At 39.0% G+C, this 27,056-nt stretch overlaps 1 protein-coding gene and 1 long non-coding RNA gene across 2 annotated transcripts in view; one reads left to right on the top strand and one right to left on the bottom strand.

Moving 5' to 3' along the window:
• Positions 1-498: 498 nt before the first annotated feature.
• LOC117429699 (uncharacterized) lies at positions 499-3,769 on the bottom strand. Its single transcript, XR_004660625.2, has 3 exons — positions 3,624-3,769; positions 1,874-2,044; positions 499-1,635 (listed from the first exon to the last, which is right to left on the bottom strand). It is a non-coding gene; the product is annotated as an uncharacterized LOC117429699 (long non-coding RNA).
• Positions 3,770-4,989: 1,220 nt separating this feature from the next.
• The window catches only part of LOC117427619 (homer protein homolog 2-like), a 31,738-nt gene continuing 9,671 nt past the window's right edge, over positions 4,990-27,056 (top strand). The window contains exons 1-4 of the mRNA XM_034901432.2: positions 4,990-5,527; positions 17,769-17,925; positions 25,582-25,713; positions 26,083-26,175. Coding sequence (XP_034757323.1) covers positions 5,523-5,527; positions 17,769-17,925; positions 25,582-25,713; positions 26,083-26,175 — 387 coding nt within the window. The 5' untranslated portion in view covers positions 4,990-5,522. The remainder of the gene's footprint in view (positions 5,528-17,768; positions 17,926-25,581; positions 25,714-26,082; positions 26,176-27,056) is intronic.

Raw genomic sequence — 27,056 nt, forward strand, 5'->3', positions numbered from 1 at the left:
TGGCTCTGACAGTGGCTGCCAAACCAAGTAGAGAAAGTAATTACTTATACCTGTGTGTAGGCTGCGATGGGGCACTTCACTTATTTCATGCTCAAGGGAGGACCTGTTTAATGAAACGCCATTTCCAAAAATCTGCGGAGGTTGAAAACGTAGTGCTTTGGAAAAATGCAAGCCAGGCGTCCAGAATGTGTACGACTGTCTTTCCTAAGAAAGGTATTCAGTAATGGAATACTCCCTCTTAAAATCAGAATATTCGCAGAATTTTTTGCCTACAATTAGTGCTGGACATTCCCATAGATTTCAACCAGATGACAATATGAACTATGGCATTTATATATGTATGATAACATCATGATAGGCCACTGTTTGTTTAGCACCGTACTAGGCAAGGGTATTCATTTACTTATTTTACATGAATGCTAGAATTTAAATGTAAACCAATTTCTTAAGTGACGTAATATTTTTCAATTTGTATTTTTAACATAATTCTACAGCCAGTCATTTTTCAAAGATTTAATGTTTCATTAAATTGCCATTCCTGACAGTGTCTCCATGTATACATATACAAGTTAAATGCATTTTAATAGGCCTTCTTTTTAACACATCACATAATTCTATACAATGTGAACAGCATATAATTCAATATTTCATCCTGAAGACAAACAAAACAATTTACAAACACACTTGTCCACAACTTAATGAAACATTTCCCATTTTGTACATTTTCAATACACAATAGGCCATATTTTCAAAGAGTTTAATAAACTTTTTTTTGCTTGTTTTGAACAGGTAAAACACCTGTTAATTTTACAAAACTAAACACAAAACAACTAGTAGGTTTCAAGTTCCCTTAAGCATTCTCAGTGTTTTGCGTTTCATTTTGTAACACTAACTTGATTTTTTCTCTTTTCAAAAGAATGGAGGAAAACCTTTTGGAAAATATATTCCAAAGTTCATTACTTATGGATATCAATCTACAGGGGGGGGATTGGTATTACAATTATGCAAATCATACTTTTAGCTAGGAAGACAACAAGAAGAGGTTCACTTTGTTGCTGCAGAACAAACTAATTAAGGTTGCAGAACTTGAACCAAAGGCTTAGTATTGAAAAACCTGACCAAAAAAAAACAAACCAGTAACTGAAAATACAGCTTTCTGACCTGACTCCTCCCCACTCCACCCTTTTAGCAAAACATCTAGTCAGGCAACCTTGTCCTCCCACTACAGCTCCTCTATGAAGCCAAATGTATCCCTACTGTAACAATACTGCAAAAACTTAAAAGGTTCAAACATAGCCTTCAGTCAAAAATAAGCTAAATCTCTGCATTAAGCACAGACAGAAAAAAGAACCTCCTTGCAACCATTTTCACTTAACACAAAAGAAGAAAAACTATCTAGGATGTATGACAGCATGTAATGTGGCAGATGCAAAGCGTCTTTAATAACGGTTGCTGGAAGGTCTTTGATTGTATGAACTATATCCTTGGTGTCCATAAGAACTAGACTGTCCTTGTTGCTGATAGTGTTGACGATTGTGACCCCAACCCCTGTCCTGCCACTGCTGGTTGTATCGGTTATCGTTAGACCAGTTCCTCCCACCGTCTCTCCCTCTGTATGGCCTGTAGTCATGTGACCTGCAAGAAAAACAATCTGTGAAATACACAGTGCCTTACATTTTACAGCAATTTCAATTGTAAAGCCAGTAAGAGCTGGAGGTATATTTACTGACTGCATCTCTCCTATATCTGAACTGTATCAAGATCAAGCACAGTTTACACTGTATTTCCATTGCATTAAAGGGGAGGAGGTGGGGGCAGTTTAAGGTTATTAGAAGTTACAAGCTGCTGTGGAACATATTCAACAGATCAGTACCGGTGATCTCTACCCCTCTGGTGGCCACCTCCTCTGCCTCTCCACTCTTCAGCAATAGGGGGAGGGTCTGTGGGACGCTGGAGGTATTCCTGGTATTCCTTGTCCTCAGCAGAAAAGGGATGGGGAAATTTATCTTCATAGTTTACTGGAGAATCTGAACTGGTAGACATTCTGAAATTAAAAAAAGACAGGTGATACAGTTGGGGATTCTGCACATTAGGGGTCCTAAACTTCAGGAGTATTCACTTGTGTGTGTGTGTGTGTGTGTGTGTGTATATATATATAAATAAAAGACTACAGACAGAAAGTAGAGAGCAATTCAGAAATTATATCATGACATATTCACGTTGTATATCATCCACATCATATGTTAAATGCTGTATCTTTATTTTGCTCCAAATGTAGAAAACAGAATTAGACCACAGTTCTTAAAATGCAACTATGAGGCCAATAGGACAGGACTCATTACTGGCATGTGTATATTTTGTAGCTATAGAAAGTGGTTACCTGCTCTTACCAGCCAGTTAATTTAGGAACGGATATTATTTTTTCCAATACACCTTGAATACTTAAGCAGCCACAACTGGTCAGTCTTTGGTGGCTTGTCATTTCATGAGTCAATGTATAGGTTTCCACACTATATTGAGGCATATGTTTTATAAGGTTCAGTACAAAACAAGGAAAATTTACAGAGGCACTGGTTATTTTACACAATAATCTTGGTGTACAGTGCTGCATGTCAGCCCTCTGACTGTACACACCGCCCAAAGCAAAATCTGTCACAGTCTATTAATACAGATGCATGCTCAAAGCCAGAGTGAGGCAAAGGCTGGCAGACCAGGATTAAATCAGCCACTCATTAACAATACTGTAGTTTATAAAGCAAATGCAATATTTATAATCTGTAATACAAACAACTTGGTACACCTGTACAAAAAAAAATACAACGGACTAAAGCACTAACTAACACCCCAGTTATATGGATGGAACGCTTCATCTTTTATCCATGAATGATTATAGCAGCACAAGGTAAGTAAGTTACAATATTGATACAGTATTCTAGGCGCCAGACGATAATTACATGATCATTAGAGTTGTATTGTTGGAAGTGTAGGGTTGCCTTCTTGCAATATATAGCCCAACATGAAGGATGACTTTAATATTATTTACACAGCACACATGTGAAACATTACATACAGCACGACATGCATGTTACCGCGACCCTACGTAACTTATCATGGCTTGTATCATTACACCTCAAATCATTATTACTTGCTTGCTTTACTTGATTAGACACATGCGTTTGTGCTAATTCAGTTGGGGGCGGGTGAACTGAACAATGTCCGGTACCACAGTCTGTACTCGAACCTTCTCAAATGGTGAGTACCAATGTGTATTGCATTGGCTACCAGGACATTTTAAGAGTTTGAACATTACGAGTCGTCTCCTTCGTCAATTTTAGCATGTGGAGCAACTTTCGATATTATTGTTATTGTAAGTCAACCTTACCCGGATAGGGACTTAGCAGCGAGATGACCACAGCCGTTTCGAGCATATTTTTGTATTGTATTTTTTTTTAATTCGTAAATAAAAACAATATTGTGCACACTTTAAATAAAAAAAAAAAAACAAGGATGCCATACAAAAAATAACTTGCAAAGCAATGGCTGTTAATTTTTTTACACTCCTCAATTTAAATAACCCTCCACTTTTAACACCTATTACGCTATTTCTGGATTCTGTTACTTACTTGAAAAAGTGTCAAAAAATGACCTTTTTATAGATGAAATACAGCTCTGTGCTTGTTATGAGAACAGCCGTTTAATGCAGTGCTACAGCGTATGTTTTCCTCTAGTGCTGCATGAACTCAAGGTTCCGGGGAATGTCCGTTCCTAAGCTGCTTTTGCTGTTTATTTATTCACTACGCAGTGAATGTCTCTTTTGATACCTGGCACCCTACCGTATTCATCTGCTTTTGAAGGCATTTTCTTTCTTTTATGTGAACCAGAATAGTTTCAATTATTCAACAGCATTATATTTCAGCTGTGATGTCAATTTCGCCAACTTAGTCAAAGTTGATGTACAAAAAAAAAAAAAAAATCGTGTAGTGACTTTAAATTAAAAATCGCATTATAATATGACCAGTCGAATTTCTCGCAAAATCCACAAGGGCAAACAAGACCGTCAAAATATGAGCTTGGACAGCTGCACAAGTCAAGGTCACTTTACGTGCAAACTGATTGAGTTTGAGAAACTGGTGACTTGGGAAATGTAGATTTCAAACAGATGCCGGACCTGACAATAATATACATAACCTCTGATATCACAAACAGATAACTTTGGAGCACAAGAGTAGCAATCTTGGAATCACAGAAATCGAGGTTGGGAGAAATTGGGGAAATGTTTCTCAATATTAAATAACATTAGTCTTTTTAAAACTATGTATCTGTCAATCACTATTGCTCTATAAAATGTTAAGCTTCCATACCAAGACTCCATGCAAAAAACAAAGAAAAATACCATACTACTGCAGAGGTCTGTGACAGTGTTAAAGTCTAAACAATACAGCCATTCTGGTGAGATGAAAAGCAGTAATTTAAGAATTATGTGGGAGAATGACCATAAAGAATTCGTGTGCTTGGGGACACGTGTTTCAATTGAAACACTGCCATGGGTTGCATTTGATTAACTGGGAATATAAATTCAGTACCACGTAGGTCTGTATTCACTGTTCAGTTTAGTAAGCTTGGATTCAATACAAAAAAAAGACACACAAAGTGTTTGTAGCTAAAAAACAAAACAAAAAAAAAACGTTTTTATAAATGTGTGCAGTTTTGTTTGTTTATTTTATTTTATAAACTAAATGGTATCTTTTGCAGCATAAGCTATATCCTAAATTAGGGCTTTGTACTTTAGCAGGGCACAATAACGCAGTGTTTAAAACAGTAATTCTGTAGAGGTGTGTGTGTGTGTGTGTGTGTGTGTGTGTGTGTGTGTGTGTGTATGTACCTTACACGGTATTGCTGACAGCGTATGTTATATTATCTATTATATAACAGCTCTGTGTCGAGTGCCTCTGCTCCAGCCCTCGGAGATGTCCCGTGTCACTCCGAAGAGTATTGCTGTATGTGGGAGGTTTCTATGGAAAGCAGGTGTCATCCGCGCAGTGTCGCTGCTGCAGTTAGAGCTTCGCTGCTAATATACGCACATCAGGGAACGAGGCTAACTAACGAGAGAGAAATAAAACCAACTGTTCATTAAAAGCTTGCACGTTTCTAGCAACGCTCCAAAACATTTCTGCACTTTTTCGTCTTCTTCATCCAACATATTGCAAAATGGCTTGGGAAAGCGCGTCTGTGGAGAGATGCGGGGAGGCTTGATAAAGGGGGATATTAAGCTTCTCGGTGCCTGTGTGAGAGTCGAGTGAGTCAGACTCTCTCATATTTCAGCCCTAGCTATAGTATTGCTGGCTAGGCTACTTGAAGCTGGTGCCTGATATGGACTAAAAGAAGAGCTAATTATACCAAAAGGGAGAAGATTGCATGTTAAGTTTACAAATTGCTTTAGCTCCGTCTAAAGAGGACAAGGGAAGAAAGTTCGTTTCTGGGATAAAATTGGAAACTGGAGGTTTGTCCAAAAAGTCCGGGAAATGGGGTGAGTAGTAAATTGGACACAAGCTTGCTCCATTAGGACTTCTAACTGGTGTTGTTTGGACAGTTTGTACTGACATAACCTTTACATGCTTTTATTAATATCTGTTAACAATTTTTTTTTAAAAAACAACATTATTTTAAAGGGTTATAGCAGTGCGCTCTCAGTTCCAACTGTGATAGCTAATGCACATTACCACAGGCTACATTTTATCCATGACCGGTCATTTAATAAGTTAAAATCCATATTCTGAAACTTACAGAGGGGGGGGGGGGGGGGGGGGGGGGGGGGGGGGGGTTCAGTCTATCGATTCATTCGATACTAGTCGTATCTTATTTCATGCTTGTCACCGGCAATGCACTTTTTTTGTTTAAGTGAATTGGAGATATCTGAAATAAACGTCTTCTTACTGTTGAACATACAATGTTGTGAATATCAACGAGTCACTTTCGGTGCGTTTTATTTATGAGAAACTTCAACCTTTGCAGAACAAGGTCAAATTCCACTTTCGAGGGAATGTCATAATGTCTGTGCGTACAGTATTTATTAGTAACCTACATTACGCAGGCTACTGTACATTCTCGCCCTTCTTAAAACACGCAATACGTGTAATTTTAAATGGCTACTGTAAGTCAGGGAGGTTATTAAAGCTGTTATGATTATATTCACCCTGTAACAAGACGCCCTATAGCGCCTGTCATTGCGCTTCCGAGTTTCTCGTCTTGATCAATAATTTTGGAATTTGCACGTATAAATAATGTTTTTAACTGCCGTACAGTGTGTATTTAGAATAAGCATTTAAAATTAAAAATTACGTTGACGTAAAATTACTGACCAGTAAGAACTAATATTATTTATAAAACAAAAAACGTGTAACCGCTGCTAATTCAATTAAAGGTATTCAGTTTCAAACCGAATCGCTGTCAGGACTGTAAACTTCTCTAATGCACTAGTGACCGCTGTTTCTCTGCTGTGGAACCGGCGTGTGTGTGTGTGTTGCACACACTGTACAGGTACAGTAATAGACGTGTATAGAATGACAAACGGGGCATAACACCAGTTTCATAGGTTTCATGTAGATTGCATAGTAAAGGCACACTACTGTGGCTGTTTTTCAGAACTGGCATTTTAACTGGGGTTTTAAGAATATCTTTGGTGCTATTAACCTGGCATGGTAAATGAATCGTTTATGGGGATAATAAAACAAAACTACAAGGTTTGTGTGCAATGCATCATTTTGATATGTCTCGGGCTATATTGAAGTACATACATAGGTGGACAGCTACATTATTGTTATTATGAGCTGTGATAAAATTGATTGCACAGCTTTTTGTAAACTGAGTCACTTAAAGCTCTTTCTGTACACGTACTGTTACTGCTTTTAGAAGATTGAGTGTTGTGAATGCTTACATTGATCTGAATCTTACTTGCTTTGGTCTACGTCTGCTCCATGTGGCTCAGTCGCTTGGATGACTTTAGGAGTCTCAAATGCTGGGTAGGGTTTTCAGTTTAAATTCATATTGCTGAAAGGTGCATGTCATGTGCTCTTTCCAGTTGAAGTGTGTGGATTACAGGGAACAGCGGTCATGAGAACGCTCATGTGAAGGTATGTTGAAATTCTAGACGTTTTTACTTCAGGAATCAAGACCAGATTTGATTTTCTCCACAATTTAGGTATTCAGTGTATGAACGTCCTTCAAACAGATACAGATCATTTGAAAGGGCTACACGTTTCTCAGTGTTACATAATTCAAACAATGCGTCTTAAACTGTGCGTAGCACAGAATACTTTTTTTTTCATATATAATGCTGAAGTCTCATTCTTAATTGTGAATAGTGGCTTTGCAATAATTTGCAGACAGTTATATAGGCCTACTGTAAGGATTTACTGCAATAATACTTTGACTCGTGGTTACCCTTATGAAAGTTTCCCATAGTTAAAGTATAGTAAAGTGTAATAAAGCACAGTGAAAACATGGTAAAGCATAGGTAAGCAATGTAAAGAATAGCGAAGTATGGTCAAGCAAATGAATAAACATGGCAAACCTGTGTAAACTATAGTAAATGCAGAGTTTAACCATGGGGAAAGCATGAGGAAACTGCAGAAATACCAAGCGAAAATACAGTGGTAAACTCTTAAGTTAAATTGCAAGGTTAAAAAACTTACCAATACGTGCTTAAAAGTTGTAATACTGTGTGTTCTTCTTCATCATACAGTAAGTAGCCTAATTGTATGCCACATAAAGCTATATATAGCCAGTTTTATGGTTCGGTCTCTCTCTGCATAACCCACTATAAATAGCTTTGATCCTGTTAAGCAGAATTGTTGTTAATGCAATCTGTTTTATCTTTGCGTGGAATTTTATCAAAACACCCTCATGATAAAATGATGTGTAAGCGGTTCACAATAAGCCACAGAACAGTGTTACTCAGAGCAGAGCTGTACTGTGACCAGTTCATACAGTACAGAATCAAGAGGGACTTAAACAAAGGCCACAGACAGCAAAGGCTTCCGGACACTATCTTAAAGCAAGTGAGTTTGATGCCTTAAGGAGAGAAGGGTTCAATGTCGCTTAATTTACTCTGAGAGGAAGCAGTACCCATATTGCAGTCTAGCACACGTGGTGTAACAGGCGTTGCACCTTGCAGTTGCAGCAGTGAGCAGCATGCATTTTGTTTCTGTTTCCAGTCATGATGAAGAATGAAAGACTACAGGGGTTGTGAGAAAATATTCATGCTTAAAGATTGATAAATGAATGAGGCGGGCCGATCGCCTTCGCAAATCTCAGGGCCAGATGGTGGGGCGCACAGCCAGCTGGCATTAGCTTCCTCTGTCAATACCTTCACTTTATATATATATATATATATATATATATATATATATATATATATAAAGGAAAAGGTAATGTAGGTACACAAAAATGTGAATAATTGATAACAAAATCATTCACATGTTTGCATACCTACATTAGCCTTTTCTTTTAGATTTTGCTCCTTTTGGTAAACAGTATATATATATATATATATATATATATATATATATATATATATATATATATATATATATATATATATATTAGATAATGTGTAATAAAGCAAACCTTAATACATAAATATATTCCTTCACTTTGAACTGTGGACCATTTTATCTTTTATGGTGACAGGCTGTTTTCAAAACAAGTTCTTTTGAATCCATGATTTACAAAAGCAATTTACAAAAACACAGCGCGTACGAAAATGTCCATTTCATGACTTAAAAAGCTGAGCCTATAAAGTGGTAACATTTTCTGGCCCATTAGCCATGTAATTGGTTAGTGCAGGCAATATCAATTAAACGATATGGATTTTATTTGAATGAGATAGATATGGAATATTGAAATACAATCGGAGGTAATGGAATTAGAAGGACACCGTGTTTCACTCATGAAGAAAGCCTGGCTGTAGCAATACAATTGTCATTCAGGAAGTTGTGTTTTATGAACGAGGACTTCAGAGCTCGGTTTAAAAAACAAAACAAAACAAAAAAAAAACCCAGCCTTCATCATGTCCTCGTTCTTGATGTTATGTGTGTGTGTTCTACTGTTATGAATACAACACACAATACTGCTCGGTTGCCACAGAAAAAGCAGATCTCTGAACAGAAGGGGGAGGGGGTTATTATAAGAGTAAACTCTCATTTAGAAATGATATTTTCATCCCATAGGAAACATTAATAATATTACTACCATAGTAACCAATTCATATTGTGTCTCTATTGCAGTAATATTGTATCCTGGTTTCAATAACTTGAGCTCAATGTATGGTCCTGGCATTTAGTGTCCTGGGAAGGCATCTTGAATTCCCGGGACTCCTTCCTCAAAACCGGGACGATCCACAGAACAAAAAAGGGAGAGATGGCAACCCTCCCCATCCCTACTGCACAGTAACCTCTAACAGGGGTGGTGAATGTTAACAAAGTTCACGTAAAACACATGATCCAAACCAGAGGTTTGAGGGTGCAGACGTGAGTTTATGTTGGAATTTAAATGGCCTGATTATATTGATTTTAACGATACAGCATCATGGGGGTACCTGAAAATACAACACTGCTGAGAAGCAGCCTGCTCACCCCCAGACTGATTTTTCTTGCATTTAAACAGCAGGTTTGGGGAATTTTTTTGTTCACTTTTATCAAACGTGATTTCTAAATGTAAACCGGACTATAAGTTGTCTTTTGTATTGTAGTGTTCCACTTTAATTCCTTAAATATATTTTATTACAGTTTAAAAAGCAGGCGCTGATCACAATTACTGCATCACTGCTAGAGAATGCTTTTTAAAATGTTATTCTGTTCCTCAGCGAAACTTGGATACAGTTTGTTCAAAAAGCTAAGCAAAAGAAAACCCATTAGCTGGTCCTTAAGAGGTGTTAAAAAGACCCAGTTTAACCCTTCATGAAAGACAGTTCTGATCCCAGCTGACAAGTACTGTTGCTTTACCAAGTATCAACATGTATCAATTTGGGATGTGTAACAATTTAATTAACTGCAGTACATTTATATGACAGTTTTGGGAAATGTAACATGCTGTTTTAAATACCTCTCGCATTGTCATTAATCTGCCATTTTCTATCTATGTCGATCTTGAAATATTAATTAATGAATACTATTTAATTAGTCATTTTAATTATGAATGTATTTAAGTTCTACCAATTATTATCACTTCCCTGATTTTGGTCACTGGTCTCCAATTTGATTGCTAATTGTACCAAGAATTCTGGTAATATACTGACAGGAAGTACAGAAGAAAACAAAGTTGTGTCAGCTAGAAATATTTGACTGTATGCAGCAGCTACACCATAGCCTATATATCCCTGACCTTTGGCCTGAACCAAACAATGAATGCCCGTTATGTCGAGTTTGTGTTCTGGGTCACTGTCTTCAATGCACAGTCTGAGAATCAGAATCGCCATCACAATTCCTTGAATGCAGCCTGCCATATGGAAGGGTAGTGCCTGGTTCAGCTGCAGCATTCAACAGTGAACGGCTATACCATTCTCATTGCCACAGTGCTCATTAGTACAATTCCTTTTCGTTGAGGGTGAGTTTAGCTTTAATTGTGTGTGGATCTGCACACTTCATAAATATTTGCTAATGTATGCATCTTGTGCCCTAGATTTGTGTACAGCTTACTGAGCAGAGTGGAACTTAAATGCTCTCTGTTCATTCACGTAGGGTGGCACAGTCATTGAGGTGTGTGATAAAGCAGTGTCACATCCCCTTAGCTTTTTAAACATACTGCTCTCCCATCCAGAAAGTCTCCTTGAACTCTGCCACACAACAGGGGAACAAGAAGTGCTGCTGCTGCCTTTCTCGGTGAGGAAATGTTTTGCACATGTGCAAGACAAACCTGGAATGTACAGTAAAGATGCTGGTAAAATATGAGGAAGAACGAATGACCCGCCTTTAAGAATAATGACTACATTCTAGCATTGCATTTTAGAGCAGGTCCTGTCAGCATTCATTCGGATCCTGCTTAGGAACAGGTATGACCAGATGCTTGGCTGACTTGCAGTGATTATTATCTAGACAGGTTAGGCTGGGCACATGTTTAACCCTTGTCTTGCAGAAACTGGAAGGTCAGACACAATGACAGCTGTTGAAGGCTTTATTGTATAATGTAAAGGAACAATGGGAGGCTGCTTTTGAAATTTACTTTGATTTGCGGCTTGTCTGAATAAATCGGTTGTTAGCGGGCCATCAATACAGATAGAAAGGGTAAAGCAATGGCAGCAGATGTCAGATTTGCTTTCAGTACTGTAGATCAATCTAATAAATCTCTTCTGACTTGGACCTCTTTTCAACATTATTGTATTTAAGGATTCCGATAATGTGATTAAAAAAAAACAAAAAACTAGTGGGATAAATATAGATTTAAGTGATCATGATGGTGTTTCGATCATTATGACATAAGTATTTCCCTCACACCACTGCCCATGTGAAGCACATTTTAGAACGGCCAGAATATTTTTTTTGTAAAGTATGAATGTCTGCTGACCTGCTCTGTGTCTCACAAACTCTGTTGTCCAACAGTTAAACTAAGTGTCATCAATAGAGTGTGGGAGACCTTTGAGGTAGGTAGGAGTCAAGTTACTGAGTAAGGTATAAACTGTGCTTCTATTGCGTTAAAACAGAAGTACAGCAGGTCTTGATAGCCTTCAGAAATAGACCTTTAATTTCACCTTTCTCATAGAAGGAGCCAAACTAGTACTCCGGTATAGACAGGAACTATTAATGCTCAATGAAATCAGTTGAACAGAAGCAGGTCATGGCCATTATGTTTCAGTGCCTGTGCAGTGATGTTGTTTTCTGTTTTAAGGTAGGGACTGCAGATACAAATATACATGATTCCAGTTCTATTAGTTACAGAAGCTCTTCACTGTTGCGTTATATTCAATAAGAACTCATCTACAGTTTTTACCACTCCCCCCGGCCTTCATAACTGTAAGCCTGTGTGACAGCTGCCGTATATGTCAGAAGTGACAGTTGCATGCTGGTCAGCTGGTTTGGAAAAAGTCATTGTTGGGGTGGGGTTGTCTACTAGCTTCAAGATTTCTACTGTAGCTTCAAAAACCAAAAGATAATTTTCAAAAAGAAAAAAAAAAATCTTAAAAGACCAAACGATTAAAGAGCAGCGCTACCACGGAACAGTAGGTGTCAATCAGATCATACAGAGCGTACACGTGTGCTTGATAACAGTGTTGAGGTCATTTGACTCAAGCTCTGTTGCTGGATCCTCCATTAGCATACCTAACAAATGCTAATTAAGTTTGTAGCGAGTGCCAAGATGGATAATGGAATGTATCCAAGCAGATTTATGCCTAGTGAAACCTTGGATGTCACTGGGGGAAGGAATCATAATAAAATGGAAACACAGTACAGTTCATGAGGTCTATTCATTTGATTGTTCTAAGTGGTGCTGGATCTCTATATAGGCATCATTTAAATCATTAAAATAGACCCTTTCTGGAGTATATTTCAGGGCTGTGCTGATACTCGTAATTGCCTTTAAGAAGTATTTATTGGCAGGTATTAAATCCACTCATTACTGTGTTGATTTAAAAACAAGGAAAGCTGTCCTTCCCTCACCTTTACAATCGAGTACCAATCAGCTTCCAGTTAACGTGGTAGTGCTGTTCCGTGGCCGTAAACTGACAACGAAAATAATATTCTAATATTGTCATTATCAGTTTACAGCCTCGGTACGGCCGTAAAATTGTCAGCGACCCAGATGAGATGAAAATCCACTTCCAATTGGTTTTTAAACTCTCAGTTTGGAAGTTGCTACTGATTGGTACTTGGTTGTAAAGGTGAGGGAAGGACAGCTTTTCTAGTTCTGAAATCAACACATCAGTGAATGGATTTATTTAATACCTACCGATAGACACTTCTTAAAGTCAATTGCGGGTAATACATTTTTTTTTTTTTTTATTGGAATTTTAAGAATAATCTTGGCATGTGCTTTAAAATCTTTGCACAAATCCATGTTTTTTCTCTTTTTAATGCTAACTGGATGTAGCCTATCTGCCATATATTTAACTGAGGTATTCTAGCAGTGGCTTTTTCAGAGAGCCCAGCATTCTTTAGACACCTAAACTGTAAAGGAGATTGGAATTAATTTACTGTCAGAATAACCTTTCATAGCAGGTAGAATGGCTTTACTTATAGAGGTAGGTTTAGCGGTCTTTTTTAAAAAAAGAAAAAAAAGGTTTAGGTTGTGATGCCACCCAAAATACATTATAACAACAGTCCTGAGAAAGAAAAAAAAACACATATGCTGTGCATATAAAGTGATCCTCAGCTGAATCCTAACTACACCATTAGATGCTAATCATTTAGAATACCCAGTATTCATGTGGTCCTGGAGATGAGTAATGCAATCCCCTTGGCACTCATTTAGTCCGAGGTATGTGGGTATCTGAAAGGTCAGGCTTGAGTTATGGTGTTGTTTTGGATTCCATAAAGAACAATAAGAAAAGATGCTGCTGAGAATGTAGATAGTGCCTGGAAGCCACAGTGACAAGCACAATGCACCAGGTTTTGTTTTACAGTCTGAAATCCAGATGAAAGAAACACACAGGTAGATACTTTTTAAATAATACACCTGGTAGTGTTGGTAGAAATAGTCTTTAACCATTTGCCTTTTGTTGGATACTTTGAATGTGCAGTAGCCACCGCCAGTGATGTGTGTGCAGTGTTTTAATAACATAGTCTCTTTTAACAAACAAAGAACTCAAACTCTCTCAAACAAAGCTCACAGCAAGGCATGTAAGGGTGGGCTGAAGAGCATGTTCAAAAACTACAAAAGCAAGTGTCAGAAATCCAGGTTAAACATTCAGAAGGGGGTATCTGGAATGCAGAACTTGAATTAACATTCCAGTTGAATTCCAAAAGATGCACTTCGTAATGCGATCAGCTGGAAATGATTGTTCCTATTCGCTGATCATAAAAAGCTCACAGAGATATGGCAATGAGGACTTTCTTTTTGCTGTGCACCTGTAAAAAACAGTTTGATGGGGACTGAAGGTGCACCCTGGAGTGGGACATTTCAGTCTTACTCATGCAGATCATTATCCACCTGAAACGGTGTTCTCTGGGGGTAACGACCCCCCACAGTGCATTTCAGTTGGCAAGAGCTTCCTTATCTGAAAAAAAAAACAAAACACTGCATGGAATGCACAGGTTTGTTTTTCTCTGATTAATTATCTACTAGGTAATGTGTGTAACCGTGGTTAGGCTTTATTTATTATGAGAAGGGTGTGTGAGAGTAAGCTTGCAGTTTAAACGAGAGGGGAAAAAAAATCTGCAAACTACACAGTGAATGTGTTTATCCGCCCACATAGCCATTCCTGCAAAAAAGAATCCGGGAAAAGCTAGTCTGCAGAGAGGATAGCATACACCCACTCCCTGATACATTATTTACATTTCCAATTCAAGTTAAAGGGGCAAGAGGGTGAGGGGGCAGTGGTGAAGAGGCGGCGCTTCATATCATTAAACTTCACTGGAGTGGTGAAAGAAATCTGCATTTTTTTTTTTTTTTTTTTTTTACTTCATGGTTTTTAAACCTGCAAATGAATGTTGTGTTCCGTAGCAAAATATTTATATTGCATGTCTTTGAAAAACCAAAATCTATCAAATATTTGGAGAGCTCAGAAACTCATTTCTCATTCTCTATTTCTGTCCCTCGTTTTATTTCAGTAGCGCTACTGCAGTTTGTGTGCAATTCTAAAGATCTGGGTTGAATGCCAAATTCGGATTAGCATTATCAAATCCCAGGAAATCTGCCCGTCTCTGCTGTTTGATGCAGCGTTGCTGTTCTAGTCATTTGATGTTCGCTATCAAATTCCAGGACTGTGTTTCATGGGAGAGTCACAATGGCTTATAAATGTGTATTTATTGTCCTTTTTTTTTATTGGCTCGAATCCTACAATCACAGCCAGACCAAACCTGCTATAGTGTACTCTCTAAAGTGTGCTGTCTTAAGGGTCTGCTCAGCGGTTTTATCAGCAGAGCCTCATATCCATGTGCGCTGCATAATGTTTGAGCATCGTGTTTCTGTATTTGTGTGATCCGGCATCTAGTATGAAATCTGTATTGTAATAATGAGACAGGGATCGTTTGTGTTTGTGTTTGTGTTTGTCAGACATGGGAATCGTGGTGTGCCAGGTCACAGTATAAGGATACTGGCTAACTGATTTTTGGCTAGGATTTCATGTTTGGCAAAAACCATAACTAGGAACCCCTTGTAAATGAGGCCTCGGCCTCAATGGGTAAATCTCCTGGTTAAATAAACAAACAAATCACATTCCATTTTTACCTTCACTTTGGCACTTTCAGTTCAGGATGTGGAGAGGTGTAGTGATCCCCTGTCTCAATACAGCTTCTCGTCTAACCAGTTCAGGATGTGGAGAGGTGTGGTGATCCCCTGTCTCAATACAGCTTCTCTTCTAACCAGTTCAGGATGTGGAGAGGTGTAGTGATCCCCTGTCTCAATACAGCTTCTCTTCTAACCAGTTCAGGATGTGGAGAGGTGTGGTGATCCCCTGTCTCAATACAGCTTCTCGTCTAACCAGTTCAGGATGTGGAGAGGTGTGGTGATCCCCTGTCTCAATACAGCTTCTCTTCTAACCAGTTCAGGATGCCTGATGTGGGTCTGACTAATAGAACAATCCTGGAAGATTTATGGCTAACCGTTCTTGATGTTATTGTATCTGAATGGATCAAAATCTCTCCTTTTCTTTGTACAACTTCCCGGACTCGAATGGAGTTGACCTTTTCATTAACCCTCTGCTCCAGCGCTGTGGTTCTCTGTATCCAGAGGTATTCCTGCTGATATTAGTATTGTACATGTAGTGTGGGTGTTTGAGGGCGATTTCTGGGGAGATATTATTCAATATAACAGCTAAGGCTCCCAATGCAGTCTAGGTATTGTTATGGATTGTATTAGTTACATATGGATCCCATTGCTTCTAGGATACCTGAGCTCAGATGTGACAACTTAAAAGGAGATTAATAAGTAGCACTGTCTTAAATGCCAAGATGTACTTAATTCATTCAACTCCTTTCAGATCATAGCAAAGCCTGAAATGGTGAAGAAGAAATTGAGAGCCTCTGTTATCACACAGAATAACAGAAGTAGCAGCCTTATATTGTATTATAAATGCATTTCTTTTAATGTGTGATGCATGATTTCCTATTGATTAAAAAAAAATAATTGGTTGAATGTTAGCACAGCTGTAGGCTTTTTTTATTGCTAGAGATCCATTATGTTTAGGATGACCATATGGCTCCAGTTTTTATTTTTGAGCTTGCATCCAAGAACCTTTCCCTTTCCCTTGTACTGTTGTACTGAATTCTAAGACTTTCTCAAGGTAAGCATTAATAGTGTGAACAATAACAAACCTTGAGTTCACCAAGCCAACCTTTTAACATTTTAACAAAAAAGGCATAAATAAAGCAGGAGTTATAGTTCCACGAATCTTTCTTTATTTTTTATTTACTTGCAATATTGTTCATTCTCATAAAGATAATTCGAACGTTTGTCTTGAATCTTTGTCTCCAGAGTTCAAAGACTTATTCCCTGCCAGGTGTTGACTCTGTCTAGTAATGATTCTAAAAAGAAAGACGCCATGTGGAGAAGTTAGAACAAAGTGTCCCCTGGGAAGAGAGACAGTGCAAACCCAAAGTGTCCCTGCTGGAGATGATACAAAAGCTACTGACAATATAAACCCAAGCACCACTCGTCAAGCCCATATGCTGCTGCCTAAGCAAGTGTGCTGTGTTAACCCTCAAAATCCAGAAAATGGAGGTCTGGGTCTGAACACACTGAAGACACACTGTGAAGGGGTAGAGTGTGAACACACTGAAGAAACACTGTGAAGGGGTAGAGTGTGAACACACTGAAGACACACTGTGAAGGGTTCATTGGGTCAGGATTATTGGCAGAACCATTGTGCCAAAGCTCAGAGTGCCACTGCCCCAGACCTGTTATGCTAATACAATCTGTATAGAAACATGTGGTTGCATGTGATAAGAATGACAAATGATTTGTGAATCCTCTGTGATCTCAACGTCTTCAGACAGTAGCTTAAGGGAAGCCTAACAGGTACCGCAGCCTCCTCCTGTTGTGAAGCACAGACATCTCCTGTTAGTTAAGAATAGCAATATACAAAGTGATACAGAGAGTAAAGGGATGATTGTATGTGTGTTTTAATCATAGACTTTAATATGGGCTGATGCATATCCAATTCATGCGCACCCTTTCATTCTCTGATTGCACTTTGAACCGGACGCTGTTTTATTTATCTCTGAAACTACACATGCCACTTTGAGAGTAAGAAGGCGCTGATGTGCTAATGGTACTGGATTGCTGTGGCATGATGGGTAATAAAACTCTATTAGCACTTCTGAGACCATGGCTGGTAACCCAGAGCAGCCTGGTGTCACATGGTCTGACCAGGAATAGGACAGAGATTGCGGGCAGAATGCTGGAGAGCTGACTCGCAAAGTAAATTTAGCGCTGGCTGTTTTTTTGTTTGTTTGTTTGTTTTTTTGTAATGTACAGATCTGTTTGAGTTATCAGTTTATGTAGCTGTCAGAGATCAGGCCTGCTCTCTCTACAATGTCATACAAAAAGGATTTCTCCTCTGTAGTGTATCACCGGCCTCAAACTCATGGCTTCATTTCTCCTGTCCTTCCCCACGCCAGGGAGCAGCCCATCTTCACCACCAGAGCCCATGTCTTCCAGATTGACCCCTCCACCAAGAAGAACTGGGTTCCTGCTAGCAAGCAGGCCGTCACAGTGTCCTACTTCTATGACAGCACGCGGAACAGCTATCGGATTATCAGCGTCGATGGCTCCAAGGTACGTGTGTTCAGATGAACTTGTTCATTGCAGTGAAGCACAAGCTGGTGTTTGGATCAGATTATATATATATATATATATATATATATATATATATATATATATATATATATATATATATATATATATTGGTACAGCATAATAAAGGCAATTTTGATTTTATGCTTAAAACCACCTTTCAGTTTCACTTGTGATTTCTTTCCATAGAAGTTTGCTCTGCATGTATCCCTGCAACCCGACTATTCAGTGGTATGTACGTGAACATAATCAAAGAAATGTACAGTAGATCAGTAAATGCTTTAGGAAATGATAGTAAATTATATTTAACGTCTGTAAAACTGGGGTTCGTTTAACCTCTGTTTAATCCCCTCAGCTATAGGGAAATGACCAGTGGTTACAACACTCAGGGCAGTATTGCTGTTCTACCATATACAGTATGTTAATTACTTTCATTGCAAAACAGAGAGAGCTTATTTGAGATGATTTCTCTTATCCTTCTGCCTGACCGCCTCTATTTACATGTTGTGTTTCCATGGAAACTATTAGCTGGCTGGTGAGGCTGTGAAAGTGGACTGGTGTTCCACTAGCCGTTGCTTAAAATGAAGTTCTTAGAAAGTAGCCTGTGGTACAAACGTCAGTCAGTGTTGGGTGATTATAACCTATTGCAGTTGTATTATATATTGTATACAGTACGATATTAACACATGCCATCAGTGCAAATAACAGAAAAGTCACTAAAATGTACATCCTTCAGTCTGCAGTAGGTATGCACACTGATAGGGTTTTTTGTTGTTGTTTTTTAAATCAATTTTTATTAGATATTGTAATATATGGGTTTTTTATATTTAATATTGATGTATGCTAAAACCTACTTTGTTAGTCTGTAGCTGATTGGAACTGGCATTTGGGCTGCAGACTGTGGCACTCTGCAAGCAGCATTAACCCAAACACTTTATCCTTCCAGAATTAAGCAGTTCTTTAAATTTGCATTTTTCTCAAAATTGCTCTTGTGATCATAAAAAAAGGATTACAGTTCTGGGCTTCTGCTCTTGTAAGGTATTTAAGTATTTCATGTATTTGATGAAGACCTGCTTTAAAAGCTGTCGTTCTCTTGTTCTGGTAAAAGGGTGATCTGTCTGAGAATGAAAGTTTGACAGTAATTCCATTTTGTCCACATCATTATTATTATTATTATTATTATTATTATTATTATTATTTATTTCTTAGCAGACGCCCTTATCCAGGACGACTTACAATTGTTACAAGATACCGCATTATTTTTTACTTACAATTAACCATTTATACAGTTGGGTTTTTACTGGAGCAATCTAGGTAAAGTACCTTGCTCAAAGATACAGCAGCAGTGTTCCCCATCTGGGATTGAACCCACGACCCTCCGGTCAAGAGTCCAGAGCCCTAATCACTACTTCACACTGCTGCCCTACATACAGAGGTTGCCTTGTATTGTACAGATACCTTGCCTACCACCATCCTTGTGAGTGACGTCACCACAGCGCACTCTGTGCTCTCCTGGGATGTTCTGTTTGTTTAATAATCACAATGTATGGAAAAGAAAGTAGAACCTAAATAGAAAAGCTGAATTCGGAGATCAAGCTCTGCATCTGCTAAGCAACGCAGCATGTTTTGAGGCTGTCGTTGGATTTTAATGATCTCCCTTGTTGGGAGTCTGAAGAGAATATATCTAATATTTTCTGGTTCTTAATAATAAAGACAGTTTGTATTCTGCAGTCTTTGTAGAGTCCTTGCTCTGCTTTGTGTCTTACAAGCAGGACCAACTTGTGCTTCCTATTATTATTATTATTATTATTTTTATTTTTTTTTTAGGTTTTTCAATTATCACTGAACAAAGTACTAAAAAAAAAGGTTATTCATTTAAGTGCCATTGCTTTTGAGCATTCTTATTTTTTGTATCCTTGTGACAGTGAAGTACAATAAAACTAGACCATGATAATTACAGGCTAACGTGCTGTCTAAAGCAAAGGTAAGGGAGTCTTTGGCTCATTAGGTCCAGCCACTGCCTTGGCAGCAGGATCTTGACTCTCCGGTTGCCACTTTGCTGCCTCAAGCTGTGCCGGGGAAAGTGGAAACACGACATCAGCAACTTTCACACTCTTACCTAGGACAGGATTAGCCATGGGAAAAAATAACTTGCCAACCAACGCAGCAGGCCCCTTACTAGGCATATAATCGTGCAGATTTGGAGCCCTGCTGGCATGTAATCTCTGTTACTGCTGGTGCTGCTGTGAGCTTGGAGGGACACCTGCTTGCTCTTCGATTGCGTTTCCTGAAAAAAAAAGGGTTCATCCACCTTCTTAACCTTTTTAATGCCGGGAAGCTGGCAGAAGAAGACCTTCAGCTGTATTTTATCCTGGAAGCCTATCGGCACAGAGAAAGCGTATAGTTCTGTCATAAAGGGACTGTAACCAGAAGCGGTATCTCTCCTTACCGGAGGTTGAAAGTCAGGGAGGTCATCAGCAGCCTCCACACTACACACTACATTCATGTTCTTTTTTTGTTTTTGCCAGTGAGGGCTGATGTAAGCAATTATAAGTAATGTATTTCCTCTCAGCCTGTCACAACACTAGATTTGCAAACATTTCTTGACATTTTATGTTGTCATGGATACATGTGGGCTTATCTTAATTATCTAAACATTAGCGTATCTTTACAATCGTTATAACGCCACCCTGCAATGTATTCTTCAAAAACCATTTCACTGCTGTATCTTTATTGTATTTGATGTCAGTGGGTGGGTCTATAAATAACCCCAGGGCAAAACCCTTATCTGTATTAATACAAAGAGTGATGGTGTTTAGATCCGTCACTGTTTAGATTAGTGCTGTGTTCCAAAGGAAACGTAAAATTCTTATTAAACGGGAAGTTCTAATTGATATTTAAATACGTGTGTCTGTCTTGCCCACCTTGCAAGAAGACATATTGCAGCATGAGAGGCAGGGTCAGCTGTGTACAGTAAACTGGCCAAGAGGAAAACCAGAAATGGGTGAAGTCACGCAACTAACCTGTGAACACCAGTTGTACCCTATTCTAGCAATCTCCATGTTGTCACTGAAGGCATGCAGCTGCTGCCTGCCATGTGTGAAATGAACTGGAAGCACTTATTAAAGTGCTGCAGTGCACACATACTAAATCTGGCTGTTTTTAATAAGCAGCTGTTTTGGAGGGTGCTGCTCTACTGCTGGGGATTCTTTAGAACTTTAGGAACATTCCAGAAAGAAATTGCTTTCCGTGCAGAAATAGAAGCACAGTTGGAACGATAATGTGAGGAATGAAAGGATGTTAACATTAAAACACTATGGCTAGTTTCATCCTGTTCCGTTTCTACTCTGAAGGTTTAATGAGAATTTTTTGGAGAATAATGCATTCATGGCTTATGTTAACTTAGTCTTCTTTAATGTGCAATACTGTATCTCTTTTGAGAAGAATAATCTTAAGGGATACCACCTGAGTATGTGACTCCACCAGAGCTGATGAATCTGTGGATTCATTGTTCATTGATGCCACCTGAACGTTTTTTTTCTTTCTTGCTGTTTAACTGCTGATACCATGAGCTTTTCAGACTTTTGTATGAATTCCCTTGGTGTTGACTCCTCAATGTTCTTCAGCTGCCAACATCAAGTTTGCAATTATGTTTTTTTCTGTAGTTTCATGCTGTCACAGTGGTTTCATTCATCTCTGATAACTAACTTCGAATGGGTGGGGGGAGGAGTGCAAACAACGGCTAAGGACCAAAGAGGAGGGATTTGGGTTTGGAGTGAGCGGGAAGCGATACCTCTGTGTTGTAACTGAAGCTGCTCCCTTAAGAGCTGAGCACGGCAATCCTGTTATTGTAAGTGACATTGCCAGGGGCCTGTGACTCTGCATCCTGACATTCTGTTTTGGCACACTTCCCGCTTCCCACTTGCCGTTCTGGGTGCCTGTGGTGAAGATGATACCTGGCTTCCCAGCTGAGAAGGCCGCTTTCTATGCTCTGCTGCCCCAGATGATTCAGCTCATCTCTCACAAACCAGCCCTGGAAGACAATGGGAAACCGTGAATTGTGTTTTATGTGATGTAGGCATGTAAGCCATTTTCTCAGGTATTCTTCAGTCTCCCACTAGCTGCCTTTGTGTCCATGCAGCCCAGAACAGCAGAACAGAACACAAGATTCAGACCACCGAATAACAGCTCAGAGGAGTGTTAATCAGAACTGACATTTCAGTTCACTGCAGCCTGTCCCAGTTTGCTGACAAGTTGTTATTTTAAGTTTTTAAGGGATTTGAAAACGTGATTGACAAGGATGCAGTAGAGGGTATTTTGCTAGGAATGTCACACTGTGTCATTACTACAGTATTTGTCAACCCATTTCTGCACCTGGTAGCACTGTAAGACCCCTGGATGTGCAGAACATTATTACTGTATAACCTTTTAAATCAAAGCATGAATCCGCACACCCATGAGATACTCAATTAAAAAACAAACAAACCTATTTCTAATATAGCAGTGGCTTTGGTTCAGTGCAGATTGTGAGTAGTCAGGCTTTTGATTCCTGGTCCCCAACCATCTACTCATTAGTTCACCTGCCGGAGAAAACAAAGTCATTGACGTCAGCACCGGTGCCATTTCCATGCTCTAAGGACAGTTTGTTACTAATTTATTTTTTTGCTGTATTGCTAAAGGTATTGCAAGCGCTCCCAGGACAGCTATTAACAGTGCAGATCTTACTCACGTGAGCAAAAGCCTGGTGCTTTTTTTTTACATATATACTGTATATACTGTGCAAATACTATTGGGGTGCTGGGTATAAAAACCACATTCCAGATACAGAGATCCAGATAATGAGTAGATGCTTTTGGAACACAGATACTGGTGTTCTACAGTGGTGTGTGCTCTTGCTCAGCACAATGTGACTTTGCAGCACCAGTAATGGAAAAGGTATCATGGCATTTTACAGATGGCACGGTTTACCATAAAAGGACAGGCTATTAAAAGTCTGGATATCCTGTATTATAAACTAACAATTGTAGTTAAGCGGCATACCTCATAATGGAGATGCTAAGCAGCCTAAATGAAACCTGTGCTATATAATTATGGGAAACTATCTCTGCATTGGGCAGACAATCCATTCCAACAGCAACAGGACTGGCCTGTACAGTGCATGCATGATGAAGCCTCACTACCAAAAAATGAGCCATTTCCTATTCTGTTGTTTCTTTTCTGTAATGCCATGACCCCTGAGCGATTGAATTAGAATTATGGCAATGCTGTCTTTTTAGTGGCTATTAAAGAGTGCACTGTGAACTTAATCTAGTTAGAAGAGCCCAATTAATTTACCATTAGCTTTAGGGATACATTTGAGGGACATATATAATTTCAGAAGTAATATATTGAACTTCAGTAGCATATATATGTAAAGCATATATATGTGCCTGAGAGATGAAACCTAGAACCAGATGGACCAAGAACCAGATGGACCTAGAACCAGAGGACAGGAATCGGCTGTAATAAAACCAAAAACAAAAACAAATCTAGTAGGATTCAGGAAGATCTTCAAGTGTAATAGAAATGTGTCCTGCCATGGCCAATGATATGTGGTGCATTTATGTAACTTGAAGTGACATGCATTACCCATGATGAGGATGATGATGTGAGTGGTATTAATAATCCAGAGACTACTGTCTGTCATACAGTAGATGCAACAATCAGAGACCTGCAAGTAAGATGCAGGCAGCTGATATTATTAATATTATTATTATTAGTATTGTTATTATTATTATTAGTAGTAGTAGTATCAGGGTTGATTTTTTCAGTGATTCCCCTCACTTTTCAACCCATATTATTGATATGATTATAGCTTATAACCCTTTCAACAATGGCACATGGGTATAGATATCTAGGGAAGATACACAGTATAACAAAGTGCAGTTTACTGAAACTATTTCATTTTCTTAAACGGTTTGCCTAACAACAGCTTGCAATGGAATAGAGGTAGTGTTTCTGCGTGGTTACTTGAAGTGGGTTTTAAAGTGTTAATATTCTAAACCATGAGGATCATCTACGCAAGTCAGATTCTCAGTTATCCGGTTATTGTCCCACCGGTACATATCTGCTGAGCTTACAGTCAGAGCTGTCACTGTAAAGACAGCTTAGTTTCAAGCACACTAAGCAATCCTGTACACCAAGACACAAATATTCTGTATTCTTTGGCTCAGGTGCTTAACTAGCTGTTGTCGGTTATCTTGCAGTGTCCATTGCAGGGTTTGTTTGCTTAAATAACGCTCTGTTCAGAGATAGTAGCCCAAGCTCCATGTGTTGATTGGATAGTGGAAAAAAAAAGGTTTAGCCAGTTGGTCTAGCATTGACCTTGATTATTTAACGTGTTTGCTGATTGCTGAAAATACTTTTTTTTAAATGTCATTACTGAGCTCGATCGGTCCATGACCTATCAGCACAATCCTTCTTTTATTAAAGCCGACAATGCCTTGAAGTCAGAAACAGCTGCTTATTGCATAGTTAATCAAGTGGATCCAGATGATTGATACAACTATTAAAACACCCTGGAATCAGATTCAAAGCAAAATGTAAAAATCTCTTTAAGGATTATGCTCTCTACTGTATCATACAGAGTACTGTCTCAAAAAGTTAATGTTCTGCAATGGTACGTATTACTGCACTGACACTTCCCAGCTCGTGTATGGAGGTTTTGAAAGGCATCAAGAATAGAAAGGGAGGGAGTCAAGCTAAGAAGAGGATATGAGATTCTGTACCCATGTTACAGTGAAATACATGGTGACTATAATTCATAGTTTCAACCATCACTTCAGATACAGTGCATGTAGTATCGCCGTGATGCAAAGGCTGCATTTTAATTAACCTGTCTTGTACTTACCTCTTAATTGTTGGGTAATTTGCATATCACACTGCTGTTCCGCCACAGGCAGTTTCTATTCAAAGTAAAGCTCTTCAGCAGTCCAGCTCATCTGTCTGTACCAGGGTTTGGGGTGCTGGAAAACTCTGCAGTGTTCAGAAATAACTAATGCAGCTTCTCTATAGATCTGTATACAGCGCACACAAAAATAATGCAGGCTAAAGCGTAGGGCATGTAGCAGCAATGCACAAATGCTGTAGGGGCATCCTATGAATCACAGCTCTGAACCATCTATTACAACTTCAACTGGAACATGGTTTAACATGGTTAAAGTTAAAGCTGCCGTGTGTTTTCAGTATCACTTCTTCAAACCAGAGAAGATCAGGCTTCAAAACAAAATGGCGTCCGTCGTCCATGAAGTGAAAGCTATGGATCAATTGTTTCAATAGGCCAGGTGCAGCCAATAACAAACCACAAGATTCCTTGTCATAGTCTCTTAGGAACAGAGATTTACCAAAATAAAAAAAATAAAAAAAACACCTTACAATCCTTCTTAAGTGCATTGTTTATTTCACTGTCAAAAGCGGCTTGGCTTTCTTGATCTACAAATCAGGTGTTATATGTGCTGTTCTTCACTGCTTCACCATGGTTCTGCCCAGGGCTGAATAGTGCCGCTCACTACTTAAAGCCATGGGTGGAATGGTGTCCCTTTGTCCCGCTTGTGTGTTTTTATAGTGGTCCTCTGTGGACACTGCCGGTTTCATTCACAGGTCATCATTAACAGCACAATCACCCCCAACATGACCTTCACAAAGACTTCCCAGAAGTTTGGCCAGTGGGCGGACAGCAGAGCGAATACCGTCTTCGGCCTGGGCTTTTCATCTGAGCAGCAGCTGGCAAAGGTAAGATAAAAGGTTTGTGAAGAGACTGTTTGTTTTCTTCTGAGTCAATTATCCATTGTAAAGCAGAACTAGATAATACCAGTGACCTGATAAGACAAACATGTTTCAGGTGCCTGGCTAGTTCAGCAGTATCGACCTCTAATGCAGAGCCTGTGCCACAATGTGCTGTAGGACCTTGTAACAATATAATGTGCACAACACTTAGATAAACTTACACTCCACAGTTTTACAAAGAACATCATGTACTAATTTGTGGGGTGTATTCTACTCCCAGGACATCCATTAAATGTTAAAACCCGTTGACCCAATTTTCTTATGAGTTTAGAATTTTTTTTAATGTTTTTTTTTGTTGTTTGTTTTTTTGAGTAGTTCGCGGAGAAGTTCCAGGAAGTTAAAGAAGCAGCGAAACTAGCAAGAGACAAATCTCAAGAGAAAACCGAGGCCTCCAGCAATCATTCCCAGGTAAGGAGTTTACTATGTAGGAATACAAACTGAATGGACAGTACGGGCCCCGCGCTACACTGTACTGTATACCCTGCAGTCTGAGGGGAGGGGGGTGGGTGAAGGACAGTGCCACATACAGAGGAGAGTCTCTCCAGTCCGTAATACAATCCTTCCAGTGTTAGAAATAGAAAGAGAGAGGGGGTAAGGGTAGTAGCCGATGAGGTCACAGATGACATCCATGCAACTTACACCACCATGCAGTGCTAGTTTAAGACAGCCTGACAGCTGTACAGAGCGTACGACAGGACTTCTGACAGAGTTGTGCTAGTGTTGCATGAACCCTGTATTTGGAAGGGTACGAGAGTAGGGTCTATTTGAATTATTTATAAAGCAGTGGATCTAACCAGTGTTTTCTGGTTTTCTAGTGTTTTTGCCTGGGGGTTGGTTTATTGATCCACTTCTTAACATTACTGCAAACAATAAAAAAATACACTGAAACGAAGGCAGCAGAAAATCAGGTTGTAAATGTAGTTGATTGGAAGGCAGTAAAGTACAAGCGCTATTTCATTTTTTGAATGTCCTGTGACAGTAGAGACAGCTACACCCCTGTTGTTCTGTCCCACACTGCAAGAGGAGTGACTCCAATGCTCGGGATCTGCCAGCTGACAGGCCTGTCCTATTATCTGAAGGGTAGGGATGAGTAGAGGCTTATTATATGCGGGAGAAAATCAAGGTTATGCAAACGATGCTCATTAACTTTAATGATGAGACATCTTAATGCAGATGCGTTATTGAAAAACCTTTCTGCCCAGATTGAACTAGATTTGAAATTTAAAAAAATAAATTAAAAAAACCCAGAAATGATCTTGTAGAAGCACAATGAGGATACACTATTCAGA

This window comes from Acipenser ruthenus, chromosome 21 (genome assembly GCF_902713425.1).
Source record: "Acipenser ruthenus chromosome 21, fAciRut3.2 maternal haplotype, whole genome shotgun sequence".
In the NCBI taxonomy this organism is placed as follows: Eukaryota; Metazoa; Chordata; class Actinopteri; order Acipenseriformes; family Acipenseridae; genus Acipenser; species Acipenser ruthenus.